Here is a 17,676-nt window from a genome sequence, read left to right on the forward strand (position 1 = left end):
ATCGGCTGAAAATAAGACGTGCGGAGGCCAAAAATGGGGTGTGTGGAGGCCGAAAATGAGATGCATGGAGGCCAAAAACGTGACACACAGAGGTGGTGATTGGCAGCGATGTGCTGTGGCGATCCCCGCAGCCTGGAACGGGTCTAAAATGGAGTATGCGAAGGCCAAAAACGCAATGCACGGAGGCTAAAAACGCAACGTATGGAGGTGGGGATGGACTCTGGCAATCCCTGCAGCCTGGAACAGCTGATTGGTGCTATTCCGGGAGGCCCATCCAACCACCAATCAGCTGTTCATGCTAAATCAGGCTGCGATAACGTGCTGAAGCTAACCAGGCTGTTTGCTGTTTGCTGCAAGGATGCTAGCCAGATGAATACCGATGAATGCTGGTAGGCAGAGGCAGAATTTTTTTTCTTGTTTTCCTCCCCAAAAACTAATGTGCGTCTTATATTCCGGAGCGTCTTATACTCTGAAAAAGGCATACGGAACGTTTTTACCTTCCCACTGAAGTGGTACCTATTAATCTATTCACATTTGCATCCTTTCAAACTGCCAGATGGGCAGGAGCTGTGACAAGGAACGGAAGCTCACCTCATCGCACGATGCTCAGGGTTCAAACCTGGGCTGTCAGCTTTCCCTCTGATAAGCTCAGCATCTTTAACCACTGAGCCAATGTACCCCTCTACTTTGGAAGTCGCTTACATAATTCTCATACACTCAGGTTGTATTATGATTGTAATTTTTTCCAACTTGTGCAGCTGTTGAGTGGGGAAAAAAAGCTGATTTTAATTATTTGGGAAACTTTTAGGACGGAACTATTCAGATGTGAAACTCCGCTTTGAGCATTTCAGTAGCAAGGCAGGCAGCATATAAATTTAATCAATAAATAAATTAAAATGTCTTATCCTCGTCTTACATATCTGCATCCTCTCTTTTTCAGGTGCTTCCCATCCAGAATAGGATGAAAGAAGTTGACCGCTTCCCAGTGGCGCTCAACGTTGGCATGGGAATTGTGATGGCCTTGTATATTTCATTAGCCACCCTAGGATACGTACGCTTTGGGGACGAAATCAAAGCCAGCATTACTCTCAACCTGCCACAAGATCAATGGTCAGTCGAAGCATGTTAAGACTTGATTCTTTTAGCATCCTTGTAATTACAGAGTATTTTCCATAATCGGTGTGAGTATTCCCAGTAACATCTATCCAGCCCATTAGAGCAGGGAGGCAGGATATGTTACGGGTCTCCTCCATGAAGGAGGTCCATGGGATGGGACCAAGAAGAAAGGCCTTCTCTCCCCATGGAACATAATTCCTGGGGAGATAGGATTAGCCTCCACCGTGATATTATTTCGAAAGGCCCTGAAGACTTGGCTTTGTCAGCAGGGCTGGTGACCACAGGGTGATACGGAGCACTTCAAGATGTTCGTCTGATTGTTGCCACCAGGGGTGTGTGTGTGGGGGGGGGGGGGGTATTGGGTGTTGTATTTGAGGTTTTATTTCTATAAGCCACCTGGAGTCACTGTGAGTTGGCTGGGTGCCCATATACATTATGATAAGTTATAGTAGGATAGGGTAGAGTGAGGTGGGATAAGGTAGGATAAGGTAAGGTAAAGTAAGGCACGATAAGATAAGATGAGATGAGATGATGTGAGAAGAGAAGATGCGAGGGGAGGGGAGGGGAGGAGGAAGACGAGAGGAGAGAAGAGGAAGAGGGGAGGAGAGAAGAGGGGAGGGGAGGAGGAAGATGAGAGGAGAGAAGAGGGGAGGGGAGGAGGAAGATGAGAGGAGAGAAGAGGAAGATGAGAGGAGAGAGAAGAGGGGAGGAGAAGAGAAGAGGAAGAGAGGACAGGAGGAGGAGAGGAGAGGAGAGGAGAGGAGGAGAGGATTCCAAGCCACAATGTGTTTGGCATAAACCCAGAACAAGACACATTTTTGCCTTTGTGTACAGGTAGTCCTTGGCTTACAACAGTTCACTTAGTGACCATTCAAAGTTACAACGACACTGAAAAAAGTGTGACCATTTTTCGTGGTTACAACCTTTGTAGCATGGTCCCCATGGTCATGTGATCAAATGTCAGATGCTTGGCAACTGGTTCATATTTATGACCATTGCTGTGTCCTAGGGTCCTTACTTACGACCGTTGCTGTGTCCTAGGGTCATATGCTGTGTCCCAGGGTTCTTACTTATGACTGTTGCTGTGTCCCGGTGTCAAAAAGTGACTTATGACCATTTTTCACACTTACGATTATTGCAGCATCCCCAAGATTACATGATCCAAAATCAGATGCTTGGCAACTGTTTCAAATTTATGATGGTTGCAGTGTCCTGGGGTCATGTAATCCCCTTGTGCGGTCTTCCGACAAGCAAAGTCAGTGGGGAAGCCAGATTCACTTAACAACTGTGCCACTAACTTAATGTCAACTCGCAAAGCATCCCTGACCTGCTCTCGAGTTGCCATAGGCAAGGGGGATGGGAAAACGGCAAAGCAGCACAACAGCCAAAAACAAAAACACATTCCAGACATTTCTGTCTCAAGGCTGTCTCCCAGGGTTACCCACAGTGGCCGGAGAGGAGTGATCTCTACAACCCGTGAAATTGCTCCATTGGCGAATATGACTGACTCGAGGCTCATGATTTAATTAGGGCATCCGTCGGAACCCTGACACTTAACAAGTGCAGTGATTCAGTTAACAACTCTGGCAAGAAAGGTCGTAAAATGGGGCAAAACTCACTTAACAAATTTCTCACTTTCCAAAATAAAGTTTGGGCTCAATTGTGGTCGTACGTCGAGGACTATGGTGAACTGAAGGAGCAAATTATTTGACAGTTCACAAAATACAATTTGCAGCGGTTCCTTTTCTTCGTAGCAGACTGTCTTCGTAATTCATAGGTTTTGTTCAATTATTCACAGGCTGTACCAAATGGTCAAGATCCTTTATTCCTTTGGGATTTTTGTGACCTATTCGATTCAGTTCTACGTTCCAGCGGAGATCATTGTTCCTATTGTAGCAACCAGAGTGCAGCAGAAGCTGAAGTTGATCTCTGAAATGTTTGTGCGAATGCTTCTGGTCTGCTCAACCTGTAAGTACAAAGGGTTAATATGGGGTTGTTGTTTTTTCCAGGTGTGATGTGCAAAAAGAAAAAAAAAATCTACTACCGTATATATTCGAGTATAAATCGAGTTTTTCACCACATTTTTTATGCTGAAAAAAGTCCCCCCGCCCCCCGGCTTATACTTGGGTGAGGAAAAAATGCCTTTTTTCCTGCAACCCGTTTTGGCTTCCAGGGGCTGCAGGGAGGCTTGCTAAGGCCAAAAAGGGGCGCGGGAGGGGGGGTGTAGCGCCCCCTCCACGCCCTGTTTTGGCTCCCAGGGACTGCAGGGAGGCTTGCTAAGGCCAAAATGGGGCATGGGGGGAGGGTGCCTAGCAAGACTCCCTGCAGCCCCCTGGAAGCAAAAACAGGCGGGGGGGGGGGCTTCAAGGGAGAAAGAAACAAAGAAATCCTCACTGTTTAGGGTTTTTCTTCCTCCTACCAAAGACCTTCTGGGGTTCTTCACAGAAAGGGAGAAAGGAGAAAGGGAGGGAGAAAGAAAGAAAGAGAGAGAGAGAGAGAGAAGAAAGAAAGAGACAAAGAAAGAAAGAGAAAAAAAAAGAAAAAGGAAGGGAGAGAGAGAGCAAATGCAGGTATCTCTTAACAGAGGCTTGAACTTGCCTGAAATTAGATCAAGCCCTACATCACTTAACCCAGTGTATCAGATTAAATTGTTATTGAATTATTTTTGGTATATATACTACATTCTCTTGTGTAATTTAGTTATAGTGTAAAACTAGTCTATTATGTCTCAAAATAAAAGGGAGATCAAAAATCCAATTAGTGCTATGTATATTCTGGAATCCCCAAAGACCTTTCCCATTGTATTTATTAAACAAATTTATATACTGTAGCTACCCAATTCATATACAGTGACTTTATCACTATTGTGTTCCTTTCATGTAGTTCTCAACTCTGTTTCCTCCACCAAAATTCTACTATAAATAATATTACCACACATTACAGCTCTAATTTTGCGCCAGTAATTTTCAGAAAAAGATTTATTCCTCTCTTACATAGTTATTTAGAAGTAGCTTCATATGTCAGTTTACTTTTACCATTAAAAAAATGTTTTGTTGCATTATATGACTGCAAAAGCCTTTTAGCAGTTTCATGTAACGGGAAATATCCAGTAACAATTTTGAAAGTAGTTGTCATAGCCAAAAACATTGAACCTACTGATGCCTCAATTAATGTAATTTTATTGGTATCTATTTTTATTTTGAAATTTACCAGTAGCTGCTGCATTTCCCACCCTGGGCTTATACTCGAATTTTCCCAGGTTTTTTGTGGTAAAATTAGGTGCCTCTGCTTATATTCGGGTCGGCTTATACTCGAGTATATACGGTAATTTTAGAGCTCAAGTCTTTTCCTTTTCTCTGAATAGACCTAACAAATCAGCCATGTGAACTCGGGCTTCTTGAGCAAGATTCATTAAAGTTTGTCCCAAAGGTGCTTTTTTTTCCAAGTGGCAACTGGACTTTCTGGTTTTTCTTTGAATATGTTTCGCTTCTCATCCAAGAAGCTTCTTCAGCTCTGACTGGATGGTGGGGAACAGAAGGATTTATACTCCTTGCAAATAGCTGGTCATTTGCATTCTTTTCGGGAGTCGTTGAGGCCACCTGGAGGTTTATCTGTGTCCCCAGGGTCACCTGAGCTTTCTTGGAACTATTGAAAGGACTGTGTTATAGACTGAAGATAGACCTTTCTGTCCTACAACATAGTCCTTTCAACAATTCCAAGAAGGTTCCACATTTGCACTACTCAGGTGACTCTAAACCTCCAAATGGCCTCAACAACCCTCTAAAAGAATGAAAATTCTATTCTGTTCTGTTCTATTCTATTCTATTCTATTCTATTCTATTCTATTCTATTCTATTCTATTCTATTCTATTCTATTCTATTCTATTCTATTCTATTCTATTCTATTCTATTCTATTCCCCTACCCCATCCCTACCCCCTATTCCATTCCATTAAGTGTGTTTATAACTTCTGAAACTACCCCAAAGTGTTCCAGAGTTGGACAGTGTAGGAATTCTATCCATAAGCAACATCAACATGCAAGTAAATGCACATGTATTCACATGTCCCTTTCCCTTGCTTTCATTTTCACATTCTGAAGCATAGTCAGAAGTTAATTAAAAAACAGGAGAACCATGTAAACGGGTGTTTAAACGAATGGGTGTTTTGCAGATCAAAATTGGGGGGGTAGGTGGGAGGCAAAGGTTTCACAACTAGCTCTCATTCTAAAACCCAAACCTAAATATGTCATGTTAAAAGAAGTTTGTGAGATTTCTTTTTAAAGGTTGAAACCAATGTAGACAAATTTTATTGCATAAGGGTCATCTAAGGAAAGAGGAAACTACTGTAAAATAGTTTGCATCTCTTGCAACTTGGGTAAGCTTCTTAACCACTGAGCCATCATGCTCCCATTAGATGGATATTGATGAGCCGAGGTGGCGCAGTGGTTAGAATGCAGTACTGCAGGCTACTTCTGCTGACTGCTGGCTGCCTGCAATTTGGCAGTTCGATTCTTACCAGGCTCCAGGTTGACTCAGCCTTCCATCCTTCCGAGATGGGTAAAATGAGGACCCAGATTGTTGGGGGCAATAGGCTGACTCTGTAAACCACTTAGAGAGGGCTGTAAAGCACTATAAAGTGGTATATAAATCTAAGTGCTATTGCTATTCGTTCCTTTTTTAAAAAATCAGCTCACATGAGGATATATCTTTCTTTTGTCCTTCCTGGAAGAGCAATCCTGTGAAGTTGATTGGAGAGTGTGTGATTGGCCGAGTCACCCAGAAAACCCAGCCTTTGTCTTCAGAGTGGTTTTATAAATTAGGATATCCTGTTCAGCTCTAATAATGTTTTGTTGAGCTATTATGGGCTTTCCAGAGAAGCTTTGTGCATAGTTACTATTGCTGCATATCACAATCCACATTCAAAAGGGGTGAAGCTGCGAAAGGAAGGTGCAACAGTACTCTTCTCTTGTTGTGGATATTGCTGAGACACAATCTGTTATATGAAGACAGTAAACAATTTGTTAACTTGGGTTTAGAGCAGGGGTGAAATCCAGCAGGTACTGACAGGTTCTGGAGAACCGGTAGCGGTTCTAAGAGCCGAGGTGGCACAGTGGTTAGAGTGCTGTACTGCAGCTACTTCAGCTGACTGCTAGTTCAGCAGATCAGCGGATCAAATCTCACTGGCTCAAGGTTACTCAGCCTTCCATCTTTTCGAGGTGGGTAAAATGAGGACCCAGATTGTTGGGGGCAATATGCTATTTAGTATACTGTCAATTGTTGTAAGCCGCCCAGAGTCCTCGGAGAGTGGGCGACATAGAAATATGATTAATAAATAAATAAATAAATAGCGGAAATTTTGAGCAGTTCGGAGAACTGGTAGCGAAAATTTTGAATAGTTCAGAGAACCGGCAAATGCCACCTCTGGCTGGCCCCAGAGTGGGTGGGAATGGACATTTTGCAATATCTTTCCCCCAGGAGTGGCGAGGGAATGGAGATTTTGCAGTATCCTTCCCTTGCCATGCCCACCACTCCACGCCCACCGCACCACACCACACCTACCAAGCCACCCACAGAACTGGTAATAAAAAAAATTGGATTTCACCACTGGTTTAGAGATGAACCTGTTAACAAGGAGTCCTCGTGGACAATCACTTAAATAGGAGTCAGCAGTGTGCTGCAGCTGCCCAAAAAGCCAATGCAGGCCCAGGCTGCATTAACAGAGGTATGGAATCAAGATCACACAAAGTGTTAATATCATTATATAATGCCTTGGTAAGACCCCACACTTGGAATATTGCATCCAGTTTTGGTCATTACGATATAATAAAAAGATGTTGAGACTCTAAAAAGAGTGGAGAGAAGAGCAACAAAGATGATTAGGGGAGGCTAAAATTTATGAAGAATGGTTGCAATTGGGTATGTCCAATTTAATGAAAAGAAAGATTAGGGGTGACATGATAGCAGTGTTCCAATCTCTCAGGGGCTGCCAGAAAGAAGAGGGAGTCAAGCTATTCTCCAAAGCACCTGAGGGCAGGACAGGAAGCAATGAGTGGAAACTAATCAAGGAAAGAAGCAACTTAGAACTAAGGAGAAATTTCCTGACAGTTAGAATAATTAATCAGTGGAACAACTTGCCTCCAGAAGTTGTGAATGCTCCAACACTGGAAGTTTTTAAGAAGGGAATGGACACTCTTTTGTCTGAAATGGCATAGGCTTTCCTGTTTGAGCAGGGGGTTGGACTAGAGGACCTCCAAGGGATCCCTCCCAACTCTTGTTATTCTGTTCTGTTAAGTCTGCTCATCTGGCTATTCACTAAGTATGATGATTCTCCTTTCATTGCTGAAACTAAAAACCACAATGGCTGTAGAACAGAAGCGAAATTAGGGAAGAAATCTTTATGATTAGTTTGCAGACTACTGAAGATGAAGGGATCACTGTGAACCTCAGTTTGAAGAAGACGTTTCTTATGTGTCCTTGGATTAAGTATCATTTAATTATTTGTCTTTTGGATCTACTTTTAAACCCACTTCAGTTTCTTTCTTTCTTATTTTAGTCGTTCTTGCTGGGGGAAGACGCAGAAAATTTTAATATACCGGTAATTGCATACTTTATTTTCTGCTGTGTAAATTTGCTTGGTAATTTCAAATTCCAGACTTCCTCTTTTTTTCTTTGCTATTATCGTTCCTATTATTTCTTTGGTGGGCATTGTAAAAAGTTTCTCTTTCCCCTTTTGGGTTTGTAATCTGTGTAAATATTTTCAACGTTTTAACTGTTCAGGAAGCATCGTATTGCTGTCTCTGCAACGCCTTCTCAGATAATTCTTCCTTGTGTCTTCTTTTAATTATATATTGCTGCCAGAGGAAATTAAACCTTGTCTTGATTTTGTTGCTTAGATGCTTGCATAGAAAAACCTTAGCTGAACCATGGGAAATGTTTACGCGAGAAAGTTAGCAGAACTTCATAGGCACTGAATTTTAGACAACATGAAGTCAGCCTGCAAAACCCTTCTTGGTCCATCTCCTTTGATAAATCATATGGTTGATTCCACTTGTGGCTTAGGGGAATTATATAGGCATGAAATTTGTTTCAGATATATCAGCTTTTACTTGAAATGACTTTTGAATGCTTCATTATCTATAGCAGGGGTGTGCAACCTTGGCAACTTTAAGACTTGTGGACTCCAACGCCCAGAATTCCCCAGCCATCCATGCTGCCTAGTGGATTCTGAGAGTTGAAGTCCACAAGTCTTAAAAGTTGCCAAAGTTGGACACCCATCTGTAAGGTCCCAAAATATACTTGAGTCACCAGAATGCCAAAGAGAGAGGCATTGCAAAAAAAACAGATTTTATTTATGGCCAAAAACAAAATACTGGGTGGGACTATATCCAGAACATACAGATACAATGGAGATAGCCACACCTTGAGGGAGGTATGGCGTCCTTTTATACCCTCAGAGACGTCAGCTTAGTACCCAATTCTGGCCTCCTAATTTAGGTTTGTGTATTCCTTGTTGCCCTGCAAGGGGGAATAGAAACTTCCCAATTAGTCATCCTTGAGCATTCCTTTGTTTACTCAATTAGCCATTTGGCCCCCTGGTTTTGCAGGACAGGAGTTTATCCAGATCAAACATAAATTAGGGCTGAGGTGTAAATTATCCCTTGGAGATACGTACCATGCTCTTGGATGGCACAGGAAAATACAGGGAGAAGATTGATATGGGTTCAGGTCAAATGGCAGGGACATATGTTTGACAAATACCAGATACATTACAGGCCTAATAACAGAATATGTTTGTTACAGGAGATACAAATATAAAGGCATAATATGTGTGATACAAATACAAAGGCATATATGTATTACAGGAACCTAATGGTTATAGAATCTAGTATACCAGTATATCATATTCTAGTATTATTTATTATATCCTTATTATTGTTTCTCTTTCATATCCATGATCTATTGCATGAAACCTGCAACCTTTTTATAACAGTCACACAACTGTGTCCATCCATTGCTGCAAAACCTTAAGATGGCTTATTTGGCTTTGCCTGACTAGGTTAGGTTAACTCAGGGGTCAGCAACCTGCGGCTCTGGAGCCACATGCGGCTCTTTGGGCCCTCTGCTGTGGCTCCCTGTCGGGCGATCCCACCACTGGTTGGCCCCGCCTCTTGCCCTCCCCTACCAGTCACTCCTCGCCTGGACTGAGAAGGTAAGGGTGATGACGGGGGATGGAGAAGTGGCCAGGGCAGAGACATAGAGAGAAACAGAGAGAGGGGGAGAGAGAGGGGGGAGGGAGGGAGGGAGGGGAGAGAGAGATATGTCAAAAGGGTTTTGTGGTTCCCAGTGTTTTTTAACAACTGGTTCTCAGCCCTAATGACCGGTTGGGTAGGCGTGGCTGGGGGGGTGTCATATGACTGGTGGAAGTGAGTGACATCGAGTTGGCCACGCCCACCCAGGTTTTGTGGCTCCCGGTGTTTTCTTTTCTATGGGAAACGGGTCCAAATGGCTCTTTGAGTGCTTAAGGTTGCAGATCCCTGGGTTAACTCAATTGTAGATTCTGGTTTAGTACGGTATGAAACCCTGCTTTGGGCTTATTCAACGAAACCATAGTTAAACCATGTCTTGGTACAATACATGAGCCAAGTCAGTAAGTCAGTGGCTTTAAATGAGATCTCTATTAATACCCCAAGGAAGTCACTGCCTACCTAATGGTCAGGGGTGGTATTCACTTACTTCCCCTACCGGTTGGCAAATGTGAGCGCATGCGCCTTCCGTGCATGCGCCCGGCCTCAAAAACGTGCCTAAATAGGACGGCATAGAGCCTGGGCGGATGGGTGGGCCACCCATGATTTCTGCTACCGGTTCAGGCAAACCAGTCCGAACCTGCTAAATACCACCTCTGCTAATGGGGCTCTTCAAAGTTACCTGCATTACTGGTGCTGGAATCTACATTGATTAACTTAGATCGTGATTAGCTGGAACCCCTATTGGCAGTAATAAGGAAAGGTGCCCAAGAGATCACCAGGTTGTGCTCTATCTATAGAAATAGGTTTGTTAAGTCCCAAGCGATATCTAGCTGAATGGGATTAAGATATCTCTGAATTAGGAGATGGCCATTGAAGAGATGCTTATGAGATTTATTCAACTTTCTTATTAAATGGATGGTCATTTGGCTGTATTCCCCCCTCCCCTCCACCCTCAGTACAGCTTTGCTTGGAAGCCTATCAAGAAATTGATTATTGCCACATCCGCAAACTGTTCTTGTAAAAAGCTTCCTGTTTCTCTCTACTCTTACCCCATCCCTCTGTTGCCCCTTTAGCTTTAATTTATAACCTCTCTAGCCATTAATATATTTATCGCTGGATTGTCCAAAAGGACTGATTGATGGCAAGGTCCATTATCAGCAACATCAACTGTTATTTGTGTCAAATGCTTTTTAACAACTGGAGAGGTACTCAGTGACAGTAACCTGGTGTAAGGTTAATGTTGCTCTTGAGAAAATTACAGTTGAAGAACAGAGCTACCAATTCAATTCTCTGGCAAAAAAAAATAGATATATCGGAGAGGGAAGATTAAACCATTTCTCCTTGTCAGCTTGGGACTTCAGCAAAACTGAACTGGTATGTAGTTATATAGTTTATAAAGAGGAGACGTTACAGCAAGTCCTTTCAACTGAAAAAAATAAACAATATGAGTCATAAAGAATAAAGTGACAAGTATGGGTGTATTGGAGTGTTATATTTAACTCTCCAAATATTTCTCTCTCTCTCTCTCTCTCTCTCTCTCTCTCTCTCTCTCTCTCTCTCTCTCCCTCCCTCCCTCCCTCCCTCCCTCCCTCCCTCCCTCTCCCCCTTTTTTTAAAAAAAGAATGTTTGATGTAGAACACCACAGCTGTATGTAAACAAATTGGCTGAAAATAATCAAGCTCATTTCCTGCTGTTTATATAGAAGGAATTTCTTTGCCAAGGAAAGAAACGGCTTTTTTCATACCATGTATAGCTTATTCCTATAGTGTCAGGAAGGGCAACTGGCCAATAAATGCTCAGCTCCATCCAGTAGCCTCAACTTTACCCCGAAATATGGGATTACAAGGTTGTAAAAAAAAAAGGGAGCATAACTTATTCATACGTGCCTTCCATTGACTGGAGAACTACCCTGTTTCCCCCAAAATAAGACATCCCCTGATAATAAGCCCAATCGGGCTTTTAAGTGCATGGCAATAAGGTCGAGCACTTATTTCAGAGTTCAAAAAAATATAAGAGAGGGTCTTATTTTTGGGGAAACACGGTAGTTATGGTACAAATATATTAAACCAAGGTTACATTTCTCTTTTTGATATTTTAACAGTAGAATACTCCTTCCAAGTTAGGCTCAGATCTGGCATGACCATCTGAAGAAGATCTTTGATTCTGTCTTAGAGATTCAGATTCTTAGGAGTCTAAGTCTATAGGTCTACCAACTTTCCAATTCCAATTCCTACACTCCCACACTGTAGATTGTTGGCAAGGAAGATGAATGTATGCAAGAAATACCACCCAAGAACACGCTTCTGCAAGTCTCTTAACTGAAGTCCTTTAAAAATTTATTAGTTGTGTAAGTTTTGAGATCTTTTGTAAAACGTCTTTCTTGCCATACCCTTGACTAATAGCCACAACATCAATGGATGGAGAATGACTGGATCTGGATAATGACAATAAAATAAATAAAAGAATGAGTAAGGCTGGATCCTAATTTGGGATGGCCAAAGAGAGGAGGAAGGATTGCAGAATGCTAGAAGAAAGAGAGGTGAGAAGATATGAACCTGGAAAGAGAAGTGTGGCCCGCTGGCGGCCAGCAGAACTGGCAGCAGAGTCGGACAGTGAGGAAGTTAGGGAGGAACTTGGAGAGGGGGAGCTAGACAGCAGTGAGGCAGAGGAACAGCTAGAGCCTGTTCCCAGTGTGCGCATGCACAGAGCTGCCAGAAGACAAGAACAACTAAGAAAGCAGGGTCGACCTGGGAGTAAAGCCACATCTTGGAGGTGATTGGCTCCTCCCACAGTAAACAAAAGAGGAGTGAACGGGAAGTGGGCTTTTGTAGGAAACAATTTGTTCAGTCGGTCGGTTCAAGAGTGGAAAGTTATGTTTGTGACTATAACAGACTCTGTGCCAAGTTTTGTCTTGCCCTGCATTTGGAAACTAGTTATCTTTTTCTTTTTTTAAAAAATTTGATTTATATGCCGCCCTTCTCCGGAGACTCAGGGCGGCTTACAATGTGTTAAGCAATAGCCTTCATACTTTTTGTATATTTATACAAAGTCAGCTTATTGCCCCCACAAACTGGGTCCTCAATTTACCTACCTTAGAAAGGATGGAAGGCTGAGTCAACCTTGAGCGTGGTGAGATTCGAACTTACAGTAATTGCAGACAGCTGGTGTTAATCACAATGCTTTCAGTCTGCTGAGCCACCAGGCCCAGAGAAAGGCACACACAGATCAGCTAAACTAAACTACTTCTGAATTGTATAGAATTGGCCCAGCTTTCTGGCAGCTTTCCAACCGAGATAAGGTTTGTGTTGATACATATTCCTCTGAAAGACTGTTTGCCAAGCCTTGCTGACTGTGAAGGAAAGGAATTCACAGTTGTGTAAATAAAAGGGGTTTTGTCGGGACCAAGACTCTGCTTCATGCTTTTTAAGGAAACCTAGGTCAGAACAAGAAGGAAAAAGGATGAGAATATGATGGCAAGTCTGGACTGCTCCAGATTCTTTAAAGACCAGCAGAACATTCAGATATTTTAGCGCTTTTTTTTTTTTTAGCTTCTTCATGGAACAGAATCTGTAAAGTCTAAGTACCAAATTTATCATGGAAGATCTAGACACATAACTTTTTTTTAAATTTTATTTTTTTTAAATTTGATTTATATGCCGCCCTTCTCCGGAGACTCAGGGCTGCTTACAATGCGTTAAGCAACTTTAACATCAGAATTTTCGTAAACACAGTGGAAAACAAAGTAGCATATTTTAGACCAGGGGTGTCAAACTCAAGGTCCAGGGGCCAGATCCGGCCCACGGGGTGCTTAGATCTGGCTCGCGGGGGTTGCCCTGGAAACAGCAAAAGACCGGCCCACAGGGCCTCTGCCAGCAAAAACTGAGGTTGGGAGGGCCACGGACAGCCCTCCCGAGCTCCATTTTTGCTGACAGAGGGTTGCAGGAGGCCGTCGCAGCTGAAAACGGAGCTCGGGAGCCCATTTTCACTGACAAGAGAGCTCACATCCACCCTAGCCACACCCACCCTGGCCCTCCAAGGTCAAACACAACCCTGATGTGGCCCTCAATGAAATCGAGTTTGACACCCCTGTTTTAGACTAATATTCTAATCTATTTCCTAAACAAAGCAGCTTTCATCAAATTATTTGTTAAGCTTGGGACTATAGCTCCCAGATTTCCCAGCACATGTGGGGCAAGAATTTTAGGAAATATAGTTCCATCATGGTTGGAGAGCTACCATGATAGACATGGCAATAGTTATTTGCATCGACAGAAGGAAAATCTCCCAGCCCTAACATTATAGGAACAAAAGGCATTCCATTTAAAGAGAATTTCTCAGTACTGTGGATTATGTTTTTGTTATTCTTTTTAGATAAGTGGTTCTGGATACATTTTTGGTCATTTTTAGTCATTACATTTCAGGAACTTATAAATCACCTAAGAAATAATTTCCTATTTCCATAATCAGCATGCATTTCATATATATATATATATATATATATATATATATATATATATATATATATATATATATATATTAATTTAATATAGTTAATGACTAATCTATCTTAATTGTAAATGCTTGAGGATAATGGAAGGAAGTCTATTATAGTCACAAACTGATGTTTAATGATTCCACCCACCACATCCACTTAAGTTACATTGAAATAAATGTTTCCTTCTCTGGTGCTACAGCTTTCCATATACTGTATATATTCATTAACTACATTTTTGCCATGCAATACAAACATATTTCAAACTCGGGGTTTAGGTGCTTCAGCTGCATTCAGTAGACTGGAGTTACCTTTAATTGCGAGTCCTTGAAGTTTTTGTTGTGTCGGCCTATTGATTAACATTTTGTCTCATTTTTGATGGGCATAGTAGATCCCCAAGAGTAAGTATCCCCTGACTTAAATGAGATTGAATGAATTGAAAAAGGACTGTGATCAAATTGAATAATTTAGAATTTTTAATGACTATGCATAATTCTAGGGTGGGGGCGGTGTGGTGACTCAGCGGTTAAAATGCCGGGCTTATCGGCTGGAAACCCGGCAGCCCAGGTTTGAGACCTGAGCTCCACTTGATGGGGTGAGCTCCCATCCTCGCCCCAGCTCCTGCCAACCTAGCAGTTTGAAAGCATGCAAATGCGAGGAGATAAATAGGTACCACTTTAGTGGGAAGGTAACAGCGTTCCTGGTCACATGACCACGGAAATGTCTTTGGACAGCGCTGATTCAATGACCTTGAAACAGAGATGAGCATCGCCCCCAAGAGTTAATAACAACTAGCGAAATAAAATCTGGAGAAACTCCTTTACCTTTTATATACATAATTCTACATCTCACCCAGTATTTAATGTTTTGGGGTTTCAATTGCATCAAAACTCACTTTCCCCCCTATTCCTGTTTCACTAAATTATATTCACAGAAGGTGTAGGACTGTACATCCTAAATCTTTCCATGCAATTTCTATGAATGCCAATCCATTTCCCACCTTCCATGTTGAAGGGAAAAAAAGTGATTTCTTTATTTCATGCACTCTTTTTTTTGTGTACAGATAGTCCTCAACTTATAACAGTTGATTTAGTGGCCATTCAAAGTTACAACGGCACTGAAAAAAGTGACCTGTGACCGTTTTTCACACTTACAACCGTTGCAGCATCTCCGTGGTCATTTGACCAAAAATTCAGATGCTTGGCAACTGACTCATATTTATGACAGTTGCTCCACCCACCTACCCCGACGTCATCAAGGGGCTTTCTGCGCATGCACATGCGCGCTCCTGTTGTAAACAGGTAGTAAAGGTAAGTAGAACCCACCCCTGCTTCAGACGCTCACTAAACGAACTGTTGTAAGTTAAGGACTACCTGTAATGCCTTGACTCCTTTTCTTATTAGGATGAGTTCTAGAACTTTTAAAGTTGTTCAACTTTTAAAGCAATGGAACTACACCTTCCAGCTCAGCAAGATGAAGAGGCCCAGGAAGATTGAATGAAACATTTTTGCCTTTGGGTGCTTTGCTTATTCCTCTGCTATTTAAGATTTAGCCTGGTCCCACTTTCCTTTGTAGAGATTAATTTCATTTTAGCTATTGAAGGGAGAGGCGTGTCCACCTCTAAAAACCAAACTGGCTTTTCTTTTTCAGATCTTCAAACATCTCCAGCCTGGGATGTCAAAACTCATTCAGAGATGTCTATTTCGCTTCGTATTTCTTCCTTCTTACAAATTTGTATTAGTTGATCAAAATACAAAAATACAAAGCAAAATGAGAATCAAAGGAAAACAGGGAAGGAGAAGGGGAAGAGGAAAAAGTGTAGCGTCAAATGGGAAAGGAAAAGGAAAGAATAACAGAATAGCAGAGTTGGAAGGGACCTTGGAGGTCTTCTAGTCTAAACCCCTGATCAAGCAGGATACCCTATGCCAGTGGTCCCCAACCTTTTTATCGCCGCGGCCCGCTGAGCGTGCGCAGGGGTGGGGACACGGCCCAGGAGCTTTTGCGCAGGCCCATTGCGCACGGCCCAGGAGTCTTTGCGCTGCAGCGTTCCTGTCCCCCGGCCGCTGCGCGGCCCGGTGCCAGGTACTCCACGGCCCGGCACCGGTCCGCGGACCGGGGGTTGGGGACCACTGCCCTATGCTATCCCAGCATCAACTTCTGACTCTTTTTGGTGCAGTAGAATAAGCCAAAAACGTACAACCTCATTTTTTTTTTTTACTTTTACATAATAATATATACTATCCGTTTCTATAAGAACAAGCCTGTCTAATTAGCAAAAATCAAAATCGAAGTTTCATTTTCCCCCCCACCTCAAGCACCGAGTCCAAAAGTGATTTCCAAACAGAAATAAAATGAGAATTGAACATAAAATTAAACATTTAATTTTAAATAGAATTACTGTAATTCTTTTCTTTAATCAAGGCAGCCCATTGAACCAGGGGTGGGCTTCAAAATTTTTTTAGCAAGGGGTTCTCTGCCCTGTTGCTGGGTGGGCGTGGCCTAGTCAGCCTCCTGCACCATTGCGGTGTGTGTGTGTGTGTTTGCCTTCCCTGGGTTCCGGAGGCTTTCTTTGAGGGCGAAAACAGCCTCCCCTGGCCCTGGAGGCCCTTCCTGAACTTCTGGTAGGCCCATTTTTCGCCCTCCCTGAGCCTCTGCACACCCCCTGTACTTACTTTCATCCAAAATGGGATACGTGAGGACTCCTGGGAGGGAGGGGCAGGGTGGGTGGGGCCAGCCAGGAGTGGGATTTGCGGGTTCTTTGAACTGCACAGAATCTTAGCTAGAGGTTCTCCCGAACCCCCAGCAACCCACCCCTGCATTGAATCATCTCTGCTAACTCCACCAACTTTTGCAGCAGTCCGCCCACTATCGCAATATCCTTCCATTTTTGTACATAAGAGTGTTCTTGCTGCTGTCACAATACACCATGTTTTTTATTTATTTATTTATTTATTGCGATTTATATGCCGCCTTTCTCCCTAAGGACTCAAGGCGGCTTACAAAATGACAACTTCAATACAAATCACAATACAATACCAATTTAAAATCAGTAAAGCAATCACTTAAATCACTTTAAGCAATAATGAACTTTCCCTTTTGGATTCTCTCTCTCTCTCTCTCTTTTTCCAGGTGCTATAGCGATATCCATCCCCCGTCTGGACATCGTGATCTCGTTGGTTGGCGCCGTAAGCAGCAGCACTTTGGCTTTGATCCTGCCTCCGTTGATTGAAATCCTCACCTTTTACAAGGAGAAGCTAAACAGATGGGTGATCTTCAAAGACGTTTTCATAGCCTCCCTTGGTGTGGTCGGTTTCATAGCTGGCACGTACGTGAGTGTGAAAGAGATTATCTGCCCCACAACTTTGCTTTTTGAGAATGCCACAAGTGGTTCAGCAACTTGCTTCAACACTTCCCGCTTGGCCAAAGGTGCCAATTAATGCCAGAAGATTGTGGGCCTCTTGAATTTCATAATAGATGTGTGTTTGCAAACCAAAGAGACTCCAGATGGATAGGTTTTGAAAGAGAAAATGATTGGAGGACAGATTCCCCCCCCTCCCCCCCAATCGAAATCTGCTCCTGTGGAGGATACAACTTATTCAAGTTTTTTCTTCCCTTCCGTTCAAGCATCATGGACTACTACGTATTTCTTTGCAAACGGGACCAGAAATCAAAGAATACTTCTTGGTTGTTTGGACATCTCACATTGAGAGAATAATCCCTGCCAACTTCTTTATTTAAAGTTAAATCAGTCTTTAGAGAGCCTCTTCGCATAACTTCAGAGATTAACAAGATTTATGCAAAAATGTGGATATCGTCTCTCTC

The 17,676-nt window shown here is 42.6% G+C and overlaps 1 protein-coding gene across 2 annotated transcripts in view; it reads left to right on the forward strand.

The window, feature by feature from the left end:
- SLC36A4 (solute carrier family 36 member 4) overlaps window positions 1-17,388 on the forward strand; it is a 36,828-nt gene extending 19,440 nt beyond the window's left edge. For both annotated transcript variants that reach the window (XM_070944008.1, XM_070944007.1), the window contains 3 exons: window positions 941-1,110; window positions 2,915-3,084; window positions 16,984-17,388. In XM_070944008.1, the coding sequence (XP_070800109.1) occupies window positions 941-1,110; window positions 2,915-3,084; window positions 16,984-17,291 (648 nt within the window). In that variant the 3' untranslated portion in view covers window positions 17,292-17,388. The remainder of the gene's footprint in view (window positions 1-940; window positions 1,111-2,914; window positions 3,085-16,983) is intronic.
- Window positions 17,389-17,676: the final 288 nt, after the last annotated feature.

This window comes from Pituophis catenifer, unplaced genomic scaffold (assembly GCF_029215685.1).
Source record: "Pituophis catenifer annectens isolate HBS135680 unplaced genomic scaffold, rPitCat1.0.hap2 SCAF_4, whole genome shotgun sequence".
Taxonomy (NCBI): Eukaryota; Metazoa; Chordata; class Lepidosauria; order Squamata; family Colubridae; genus Pituophis; species Pituophis catenifer.